At 35.1% G+C, this 12512-nt stretch overlaps 1 protein-coding gene across 2 annotated transcripts in view; it reads left to right on the top strand.

The window, feature by feature from the left end:
* The window catches only part of LOC113419540 (contactin-3-like), a 210520-nt gene that overhangs the window by 114496 nt on the left and 83512 nt on the right, over positions 1-12512 (top strand). The window contains exons 4-6 of one of the 2 annotated variants that reach the window (XM_087954589.1): positions 9955-10158; positions 11095-11197; positions 12033-12217. In XM_087954589.1, the coding sequence (XP_087810715.1) occupies positions 9955-10158; positions 11095-11197; positions 12033-12217 (492 nt within the window). Of the gene's footprint in view, positions 1-9954; positions 10159-11094; positions 11198-12032; positions 12218-12512 lie in introns of those variants that run through there. The other variant, XM_087954591.1, reaches the window with a different exon arrangement.

The raw sequence follows: 12512 nt of genomic DNA, 5'->3' as shown, positions 1-12512 counted from the left end.
CTTAAAGCAGTTTTTCACTTTCAGGTTAAGACAACAATGGAATAAACTTTGAATGCCACTATTAGCCTGGAATAATTATCTCAGAAATAAGATAAAAAAGCAATAATCTATTAGATCTGCCCAGTTGTCAGAGAAATTAAATGGGCATTTTTTTTCATAGTGAGCCCAAATATGTCAAGGTGTTTGGTAAGAGGTTACCATTTCAAATATAGCATCTCTCAAAACAACAAGGAACATTCAAACTAGTAGCTTTTCTTTTATAAGGTTTTAAGTCCTGGCTGTCCGTGTGTGTGTGTGTGTGTGTGTGTGTGTGTGTGTGTGTGTGTGTGTGTGTATCATTTCACTAAGGAGTGGTTGATTAATTAGTGGCCAGAGTCACTTGGTTGAGTTGGCAGCTACAGAAGTCAAACAAATACGCAATCTAAAACCATCTCTATCTATTGGACCGGATGGAATATGTGCCTACTTCTTAAAAAAGCTATCCATTGCCATAGCCAAACCTCTAAGCATAATCTTTGAAAAATCTTTCAGAACCAGCTCCTTGCCTAACCTATGGTCACAAGCCACAGTCATCCCCATCTTCAAAAAGGGAGACCCAAGCCTAGTTGAAAATTACAGACCAATCTCCTTATGCTGCGTCACCTGTAAAGTCATGGAATCAATTATTAACCAATCCATCATCCTCCACTTAGAGACAAACAACCTACTCTCCAATAAACAATTTGGTTTCAGAAAAAAACTATCCTGTAATCTGCAACTCTTACACTGCAAAAACATATGGACGACACAACGACCAGGGCAAAGCAATAGACGCAATCTACATAGACTTCTGTAAAGCCTTTGATTCAGTGGTACACGACAAACTACTCCTAAAAATAAAATCCTATGGTATCTCTGGACAACTGCATAACTGGATAGAAGCATTCCTCTCAAACAGACAACAAATGGTCAAAATTGGGAGCGTCCTATCAAATCCTGTACCTGTCAATAGTGGTGTCCCCCAAGGCAGTGTTCTAGGACCAACTCTCTTCATACTCTACATAAATGACCTCTGTGATCATATTAAGAGCAATTGCATTCTTTTCGCTGATGATGTAAAGCTGTTCAATACCACAGACAATACTGCTACCCTACAAAAAGATCTTGACTATGTATCAGAATGGTCAAACAAATGGCAACTTCAAATCTCAACAAATAAATGCTCTGTCTTACATATTGGCAAAAAAATCAGAAAATAAAATACAAGCTGAATAGTCAAGATCTTGTTGATGACCCAAGCTCTGTAAAGGACCTTGGAATACTCACCTCTAATGATCTAAGTGCTAGAGCCCACTGCAACTACATAGCCAAAAAGGCATTAAGAGTTGTTAACCTAATCCTACGTAGCTTTTTCTCTGGTAATATCACACTACTAACCAGAGCATACAAAACATTTGCTAGACCAATACTCGAATACAGTTCATCAGTCTGGAACCCACATTACGTATCTGATATTAGCACAATTGAGAAAGTCCAGAAATATTTCACAAGAAGAGTTCTCCACTCCTCTACTCATTGTAGAATACCTTATGCCACCAGACTTGAAATTCTAGAACTAGAAAACCTTGAATTACGCCGTCTTCGGTCTGATTTAAGCATGGTATATAAAATCATACATTGCAATGTCCTACCTGTCAATGAATACTTCAGCTTCAACCATAACAACACAAGAGCACACAATAGATACAAACTCAAAGTTAACCGCACCAAACTTGATTGCAGGAAATACGACTTCAGCAATAGAGTGGTCAATGTCTGGAATACTCTACCCGACTCTGTAGTTTCTTCCCCAAACCCCAAAAACTTTAACCTTAGACTGTCTACTATTGACCTCACCCCTTTCCTAAGAGGTCTGTAGGGGGCGTGCATAAGCGCACCAACGTGCCTACTGTCCCTGTCCTATTGTTTCTCTTATTCTTCTTTTATTTTTCTTATATGTACCCATTTCATATATTCACAACTATGTATACACTTATACTTATTATCTTGTAAACAATTGGCAAATCAAATAAATAAATAAATAAAATAAATAAAATAAATAAACCATTGGTAGGCTACAGAAGGAACAGAGTGAATCAATGAAAATTTGAGATAAGCATCAAGTGTAAAAATGGCTAGATTCATCTATACACTGTATATACATCAAAATCTATAGTTCATGGCAAAAGTCAGGATTTTTTACAGTCTAATTTAAAAATATTTAACAGTTTCATGAGATGAAAGATGACCTTGATAACCTCCTAGTAATTTGCCACTAGTTTATGATTTCTCTTCTCCCTATTAGATATTTATCACTGTAATAGGGCAAACTCTCAGGTAAGTGTGTATAAATTTAAAGTTTCTGTTGCAGCTCTAAATAGAGTTAAGAGTTGAAAAATAGCACTTTGTTGTTATTTTGAGAAGTCTTTCAGCATGTATTTGGCAAAGTAAGAAATGAGGGCAAGACTCCTGCTGTATTGTGTTTCCTGTTTCTCCCATTTTTTTCCACGTAGTAAATCAGTTACCTCATCAAATGAAATTGCTGCACTAGGGACACTGATACCAGAACAACTATGAGAGAATAAAGTAGCTTTGAAGTTAAAGAATGAAAAGTCATTCCATCTCATTCTCAAAATATCCGATTGGAATGTCTGTGGAGATTCTCAATTATCCATGTCATGGTTGTCCCAAAGATCCTTTTTCCAAAAGCCAACTGGATCTTCTTGTTTTTTTTTCCCCTTTGAAAATGTTTTTCTTCTTATCCAAGAAGTTTCTTCAGAACTGTTCTGAAGCGTGGAAACTTTCAGCTATGAAATATCTCTGTTTCTCTCTGTTCACCAGCAGTTAATCAAAACTGGGAGAGGCAGTAGTGTCTTAGTTGTTCATAGCACACTTCTTGTTGTCTGGGTATGACTTAGGAATTTTTTTAAAAAAGTTCACAATATAGATAAAGATATGATATATTGGCTTTGATGCCTTTCTTGCTTACTGTACTTTTTTGTAACCAAATTCATGCAATTTATTTTCCAAGGTTCATCGGCAGAAAATGGTCATTAGTGTATTATTAATATCAATTTTTAGCACTGTTAATATTACGGTGCTCATGGAGAGTATCTTACAGCAATTTATTGAAAAAAACAGGCAAACTGAAAGAAGAATGAAAAGAGGAGGAAGTTTTAACAGGTGTTAGAAAAATGTGTGCTATCCAGATGGGCCTCCTGTTGGCATCTTCCTGTAAAACAATTGATAGGGTAAAAAAAAAAGTTATGAGTCTATCATAAAGCATGACTAATCATAGATTTGTAACTATTTTTCTTTGTTTCTGAATCATAGCGCATACTTGAAAAGATAACTGCCAATTTTTATAGGTATTCTATTTAGATTTTGTTTGACTTAACAGAGGTGTAGATGAAACAGCTGCAGTACATCAATACAATGCATTTAGACTAGCTTTGGGTTCCATGTAGAATTACTGTACAGCTACTAAAATTTTAACTGGGAACATATCATTTTATTGATAGCCAGATAGAAATGGATCAAGAAATGTTGCTGCTGAAAAAATGTTTAAATGCATTGGTGTCCAAGAGGGAAGAGAAATCAGAAAATATCATAATGTGATGCAGAACTCATGACTTATTTAATTGCATCCTATGTGAGGACACAATAGATAAGTGCAATGTTTATGCTTGTGATATTACATATTACACACACACACACACACACACACACACACACACACTGTATATGCCTTATAATGTCACAATAGATATATAGTATGTGTCTTCTTAATCTCAAGTCCACTACCAGAGGCCTGGGAGTTTGAGAGTTCTATACAGCATCCTAGTTGTTCCTAGCACTTCATCCTCCTGGACAGAGAACTCTGATGGCATTCCTGAGATCTATTGAATCTTCTGCTTAGGAGTAACAACGAGTACTCCTACCACCACTGGACCATCTTGTCTTTTACTTTCCATATCCTCTCCAGTTGATCTTTCAGGCCCTGGTACTTCTCCAACTTCTCATAGTCCCTTTTCTTGATGTTGGTGTAACTTGGTACCAGTACCTCTATCTCCACTGCTGTCTTCTGGTGCTTAACTACACTGTGATGTCTCATGATTAGCCAGTACTTGCCTGGCCAATCAACTAGACATCATGGATCTGAATGTCCTACAGCACAGCTGTCAAACTCCCAGCTCGCAGGCCAGATGCGTCATGTGCTGGCCATGCCCACATCCAGTTTAGCGAAGGGGAAAATCCAGATATGTCATGTGATGCCACCATGACGATGTGAGTTTTACACCCTTGTCGTACAGGATCCTAGCCCTGTTATTGTTCACTACCTTTGGTAGAATCTCCTATGTAGATTTGAAAAAGTCTAGCTGATACAGATGTTCCTGTATATAATGCCAGTTTTAATATTTCAAAATCATTCTAACCCAATAATAAATGCCTTAATCCTCTTGAAGTTAAGGGACCTCCAATCCTATTCTGGTTCTGAGCTCAATGTAAAGAACTGTTTTTTTCTTTCAGAACTCTTAAATTATTGGACATGAAAACCAAATACCTGAAAAACTATTTTTTTTAATGACAAACTGTTTGTAGCATAACATTGTATATCAGTTAAGAGTTTATAACTAATATGAAGTCTTAATTACGGTATGGCATCATAATGACCACGGAGATGTCTTCGGACAGCACTGGCTCTTCGGCTTTGTAATGGAGATGAGCACCGCCCCCTAGAGCTGGAAATGACTAGCACGTATGCGTGAAGGAAAACTTTACCTTTACCTTACCATAATTATATGGTAATAATATGACATCATAATGATTTATTTATGAAAACTCTATTCTTGCAGGTACCACTGGAATGGCTTGGATTGTACATTAATATTTATCATCCTTGCACTCATATCGTCATGCTTTATGGTTTTATTGTGAATCCATTTTAATAGTATTATTATAAAGCACCATATTTTTTAAAAAATAATGGATGCTAAGTTAAATATTTAAATATGTTTTTAGAAAGAAGAAAAATTGCTTTTCAGATCCTACTATTAACATCTTTAAATTTCATGATATTGATTGTGTAAATATGGTAGTTCATATTCAAAGTATATTCAGTTTAACCTAGTCCTTAAAATTTCTCACCAAAACATTGATTCAGAAATAGGTTATTCAAAGCACAAGAGCACAAATCAAGGCCATTCCTTTTGCACAAAAACACCTGCAGTTATCAATCTGAAATTAGCCAGACAGAGGCAACTATTCTTTCAAATTGAAAAGCCCATAATTGTTTTTTTAAAAAATGGACTCACACACAAAAGCATCTGCAAATATTTTTTTTCTGAGACAGATTAGCATTATCATTTCAGAAAGATCTATCGGGAAGAAAATGCAGCAATTTGAAAGTTATCTGCCTGGATCAACAATTGATGTATAATTGATTGATGTATAATCCTAAAAATAAATGTAACTTGCATAACAATTTCTCCTCCATCATATCAACAAAGAATTATTATTATTATTATTTTAAACAAGTTTTATTTTCAAGACAAACAATACATAAATACACATAAACACAAAACATAAAAACATAAAAAATCTCTTTTCTGAAATTGCTTAGTCCCGGGTTAAAACTCTTGGTACAGACACAAGTTCAATTTCATATTCATTTTACATACCATTTCATATCTTATTAACATTTTCAATTTTCTATATAACTTCTCCTCTCCTTTAAATTTTCTCAATTTTTTTCCTCCTCTCAATTCATATCCTAATATTTATTATTCTTTGTCTGTTCTATTCCAGCCAATCATTTATTTTTCTTCTTTAAAAAAAAGAAGAAATACTTCTCCTGTACACTATATGGAGTATGATGCCTTTATCTTTTTCCCTTATATTTATAGTACTTAATATAAAATACATAACATACATTGGGATTCTGTCTGGTACATTCTAAAATTATACTATATTATCAAAAATAATACAAATCTATTCATTAGTATTGATATTCATTCATATCTTAGACATTTAACTCATTACTTTTCAATTAAATCACATGCTTTTATGAGAGCCCTATTTTCCATAATTATTCCCCCCCCATCACATATTATAGCTCAATATTTCGTTGAAATGTTCCTCCTTCTTCTACTTCAAATCTCATTTCACAAAAGATTTTGCTAGTATACCATGTTCTAATCATTAATTTTAACAATCATTTATATCTTAAACATTTTATCCATTTCAATTGAATATCATGCCTTTGTGGGAACACTTATGCTTTCCACGATTATTATCCCCCACATCACAATCTTGAATCATATTTCATTACAGTACTCTCTTTTTCTTAACAAAAGTTTCACTTATTTATGTTAGATATTTTATCACATTTTAAGCTACATATTATTTCTAATTTTCTATAATTACTTCTAAATACAGATATAAAAATGCAATCTTATGTACCTTTCTAGAATCCCATTAACAATAAGATCTATCCATTATCTCTGAAAAACTTTTGCTTCTTAATATCTTGCTCCCCACCATTAGAGCTTCTCATCCCTTCCTTTCTCCCTTGCTTCTTCTCCTCCTTGTCCTCTTTAACCCCTTGTCTCTCCACCTCCCTTTTATTCTGCTTTCCCCCTTTCTGTTGTTTCTTAACATAATGTCCCCTTTTCACCTTATTCTTCTCTTTTTGGGCTGTTTTTTCAAATCTTAAAGACTTTTTCCTTTTTCCTTTTTCTCTTGCTTTTTCCCGTCTCCAATCAAAGTCCTTTTTTCATCAAAGATGGCTTCTTCTTCTTCTTTGTCCCCATCATCCTCATTCTGCTTCGCATAAATATAAACCGCCATTTCTAAGTATTGAAAAATAGTGCCAAGTCCATCTTCCCCTCCTTGTTTTTCTCTTTCATATTTTTGATATATAAGTTCCAATCCATCCACAGATGATGCCATTGTGTAGAGAAAAAGTTTTTCCAAACAACCACCCAGATGATTTAATCAGAAATAATTTCCAAAGGTTCCAAAATCACCAAACAATCCAAACAGACTGTTTCTTTCTGAGGTTTTAACTCACTTTTTCTTCCCACTCACAGCCAAAAAGATTTTTTTTCCCCGCTGTCACTTTAGGAAGGAGAGTAGAACAAAGAAAAAAAAAACTTTCCCCTTTAGGGTATTCGCAGCTTGTGGCTCTCACAAGGAACAGTATATCCTTAACAGCTTTCAAGGTTCCAAATCACTTTCTCCCATCTTGTCCCGGTTAAAAGCACCTTTCACTTTCTCCAGCTTTCTCCCTCCTGCACTTGCTTACCCGGCTGCAGCTTTCTTCGTGGCGGCCATTACTGACCGCTGTTCCTCCGCCTCGGGAAAAGGGAGTTTAGCCGGCTGGGGAGGGGTTTGCGACACCCCAAACCCCTTGCCGGATCCCCCTATCTTCAGCTGCCTCTACGGGCAGCTATATCCCCAGATCCAAATGGATCGGGGAACCTTAGCGCGAACGCAGCAGGGATCGCGCGGTCGCAAATCCCTGCCGCTGCCGAAGGCTAGCAAACCGGAAACCATATCAACAAAGAATTATTATCATAGCTTGTAATAAGTAATAGTAAAAAAAAATTAGCATCATAAATACACACCAAACATCAGTTGTCTTTGACAATAGTGATAATATACTGAATACAAATTTAACATTTTTTTTTCCTTTTTCTATAACTGCAAATAATTTTCTAGACATAGTCGCTGGGTACATTTTCACCTTATATTTGGACAAGAAAATACAAAGCCAAACTCCATTACTTTAGGGGCAAAATATAGCTGGGTTTATTTTATTAATCCAGAGATTAATTCTAACATGAGCCCAGTAAAAATGTGGGAACTGTTGGGAACAAGAAACTCAATCTGATCACGCTTAAAAAGTAAATAAGAGGATGTATTTGGGTTTAGGGTCAGGAGATTGGGAAGAATTTAGGAGTTTGCATTTTTTTATTTGGTCCTAAACATTCAGAACATATGTTGTGTAAGGAAATTATAATCCTAACCACATACATGAGGTGGTTGGTGCATTAAAAGAGATGGCACCCCAATCTCTTCCTTCCAAACCCTTGTTTTAGTTTAATTTTTATAATTCTAAGCTGTGTTTCTAGTTAAGATTGTAAAATGTTTGAGTTGTATCTTTTTGTAAGCCACTCAGATTTGCCTTGAACTGTGATATGGATAGATTCATATTTATTTTAATTCTGCAAGGGTTTTTATCTAATAAACATTTATTTTCAGTCTGACAGAGGCACAGAAGTGTTAGGATTTCATATCCCATATATTGCAACATACGTGGTAATATTTTAGGAGTTATTTCCAAAACGAAACTTGGGTTTCATGTCCTTCTCCCCTATGTTTCAATATGTATTTTGTGGTAAAAGTTTAAGTTCCTCTAAAAGCTTCTAGATTATCTGCATAATTTTGTACAAACATTTCAGAGGCTGTTTTTAAAGAGTGCAACTTTATTTTTATAAAAGTTAATATTCAAAAATTGAGATTTCAGTTTGTGTAGCTAATGGGCATTGTCTAGAGAAGGGGTGTCAAACTCGATTTCATCGGGGTTGTGTTTGACCTTGGGAGCCAGGGTGGGCGTGGCCAGGGTGAGCATGGCCAGCTTGACATCACTCATGTCAGATGCGCCTGTGGTGGCCCGAGTGCTCTGCCAGTGAAAACGGAGCTCCACTTTTGCTGGCAAGGATTGCAGGAGGCCATCACAGCCAAAAATGGAGCTTGGGAGCCCGTTTTCGCTGTCAGAGGTACCATGGGCTGATCCTTTGCTGTTTCCAGGGCAGGCCCATGGGCCAAATCTAAGTAGCCTGCAGGCCGGATCTGACCCGCGGGCCTTGAGTTTGACACCTCTGGCCCAGAGAAAAGACTGTTGTGAACTGCTTTGGCAATTGCTTGACTTACTCTTTCCTCATAAAGAATGGATTAACAAGAGGCTAAGAAGGACAAATGGTTTGATTCCTCATGCATAATAAGCAATAGCAATAGCACTTAGATTTGTATACTGCTTCATAGCGCTTTTCAGCCCTCTCTGAGAAGTGTACACATGTCAGCATATTGCCCAACAATCTGGGTCTTCATTTTACTGATCTAGAAGGATGAAAGGCTGCGTCAACCTTGAACCAGTGATGATCGAACTCCTGGCAGTGGGCAAAATCTTCCTGCAATATTGCATTCTAACCACTGTGCTCCCACATAAGAGGTGTAGCAGTTACAGTTTTTCAACTTTTGTTTTTAGATCCCATTTAAATATGTCATACTGTAACTGTTTGGGGTTGTTTGTTTTGCTATTATTTTTTTACTTTTAGTTTTGTTCTCACGTCATCACTTTTATTATTTGTTTGTTGGGTTGTTGCTGTTCAGTCTCTAATTCATATCTGACTTTTTGCAACCCCATGGACCATAGCATGATAGGATCTGTGAATCTGAACTTGTCTTCTTGTTCTTTCCCATTATTTCAGTATCAATCTATCATATCTGAAGGCTTTGTGTGACTTTAGGGACTTAGATTTAGAATATATCTTTCAAACAGTGTGTTTATTAAACAGGATTAAAAGTTAAGATATGTAGATAGTTATTTGCCTAAACAAATAATCATATGAAGCTTAGCAGGAAAGCTTCTGCTCATTGCCATCTTCTTGTGGTACGTGTTGAATGAATAAATATTGAGATAAATATGGCTGCATGGCCTTCTCAAGAAATTTTTGAACAAACATTAGAAAACATTATAAACATTTATTTATAAAAATTGTAAAAAATTGTAGGAAATTGTCCACTTAATAAATTATTACATTTTATATAGGCCATAATTATTTGCAAGTAGGTAATATTCAGATTTAGCATCTTAAAATAAAATATTATTTTGTGATAGAATTATGCATATATATTTTCACTTATTTTCAGAACTTTCCTATGCTTGGATCTTTAATGAATATCCAACGTTTGTGCAAGAAGACAGTCGGAGATTTGTTTCTCAGGAAACTGGACATCTCTACATAGCCAAAGTAGAGCCATCTGATGTAGGAAATTATACCTGTGTTGTTACTAGTGCTGTAACTAACACCAACACCCTTGGATCACCAACACCTTTGGTGCTACGGACTGATGGTATGGATTTATACTAATGTAGTATACTCAACTGTATATGGTTTTATTACCTACATAAATTTTTGGAAAGCACAATTGTGTGGATATGTATAATTTTGAAACACTGTAAATTTCCATATTTATTGACATGTTTTTTCCTAGCGAATGTTATTGTATCTCCTATTTATAAATAACTTTAATTGTAGCACGTATAATTAGGAGTAGAATTTTTCACTATGCATAACACTCACAGTCACTTTACTATAACCAATTAATGTCAAGAAATGATAAAGTGCTACAGATGAAACATCACTTGCAAATTTTACTAACAGTACAAAAGTATAGAGCAGGAATAGGTTCATATGGAAGGAAACTAAGTATATGACAACTCTATGGTTGATTTTTACTTACTTTCCTTGTTCATGGAAAAGGAGGTCCTCCCTTACCCTTCCTTCAATACATCTTTCTCCCTTCACAGAAACCACACAAATCCTTGATGATGGGAATTCAGAAATATCCAGATGTGTATTTCCATATACCAAAGGATTGTATACCAATTATGGCTTGTCATTTATACTAGCTGTTATTTCTATGTGTATAATAAATTACTTTTTCCACTTACTCAAAATTGCAATCAAGATCTGTAACAGTTCATCAGAGTTCATTTTTACAGGCAGATGTGTTTCTACATGCATGAAATATCAAGAAGCAGTTGTGATGCAACAGAGAACCTTCAAAGTTACCTAGCTAATTGTTATATTCTACTGCATTCTCTGTTTTCTTATACTACATTTCCTAAAGTTAATAGGAGGTAAATTTGCATGTTGAGTCATGTCAGCTGTCAATCAAGGGATGAAGCAATGACTATGGAAGCTATAATCCATCTGTACTTCAGTGGAACTCTTGCTGATCAGGGTGTTAAGTTTCTATCTATCTTTCTCTTTTCTGGTATAAAAGGTGTGATGGGGGAATATGAACCCAAAATAGAAGTTCAGTTTCCTGAAACAGTTCCTGCTGCTAAAGGATCAACTGTAAAACTAGAATGCTTTGCTCTTGGAAAGTAAGCATATCTATTTTATTTCTATAGAAAGAATTATCATAGAAGATGCTTTTGCATATGTAGTACTTATTTGAACCAATTTTAAATGAAATAATACTGGATTACAATCTAAGGAATTTATGAATGGACTGTTTGTTATATAACTATTTTAGATCATATCGTAAGAAATGAACATAAATTGTATACTTTGCATTCAATATTAACTTTATACAGCATAACAGAAGCTGGTTTACATGGATAAACTGAGATATCAAATAATGGATACTATTGGCCAAATTTATGTTTGATCAATATAAATTCAGAGAAATTTGCTGACAGCAGTAAAATTAGAATGAAATATATTAGGAGATTTGATAAATGAAAAATTGGAAAGTTCTCAATTTATTATTAGCAAAGTTGATTCTTGGGACCAGATCAATAGAAGGATGATCAATTGCTCAGTGACATCTCTGTTTAAGCATAACATGGCGTTTCACGGAGTAACAGGTGATTCAGAAAATGGCATACTGCTGACGACATATAGCCTTCTTCATAGGGCTATTGATGCTGTCAAAAAGCATCTTTAAACATTCTTGTTTTCCCTTCCACCTTACCTTCTATAATGTAGTAGGTGTAAAGAGTGATTTCAATTACTCCATCTTCTTGAAGGCTTGAAGAAGTTTGCCTAAAAAATAAACATCACTCATGGGCAGATTTAAACAATTAACTGACAACTCTCTTCCAAAAGCAAACCAAACACTGTAAATTCCTTCTAATATGCATATTTTGTTTTTTAAATCAGATTATAATGTACAACATAATCTTTCAAATATTCAATTTAATTTCATTGCTGTAGTCCAGTTCCTAGAATTAACTGGAGAAGAATTGATGGGACACCATTTCCAAGCAAAATAATGTTGAAAAAATCCAACGGCATGATTGAAATTCCCAATTTCCAACAAGAAGATGCTGGTCTCTATGAGTGTATCACTGAAAATACTAGAGGGAAGAACATTGCAAAGGGACGTCTCGCATATTATGGTAAGCATTATTTTTTTAAAAAATATCCTGTGAGGTTCTGTGGCTAAAGGTGAACCTGATCTCTCAAGAACCTACCCAAAATTCTGTAATTCTGCAATAACATATAAAAGTAAATGAGTTATATCAGTGATATAAGTGTGTATGCATTCACTTTGAACACTGAAGATAGTAATTCACTATTAGCTTTTTATCATCTTAATTGACCCTTTTTGTTCAAATGTTTAAAAGATAGAGACTTGGTGAGAATTTCTATACACATACACACACACACACACACACACACACACACATGCAA

This window comes from Notechis scutatus, chromosome 2 (assembly GCF_049901735.1).
Source record: "Notechis scutatus isolate UNSWTSFEM ecotype Mainland chromosome 2, rNotScu1.2, whole genome shotgun sequence".
NCBI lineage: Eukaryota > Metazoa > Chordata > Lepidosauria > Squamata > Elapidae > Notechis > Notechis scutatus.
Note: the sequence above shows the minus strand (reverse complement) of the source record. Positions and strands in the feature narration are given on the sequence as shown.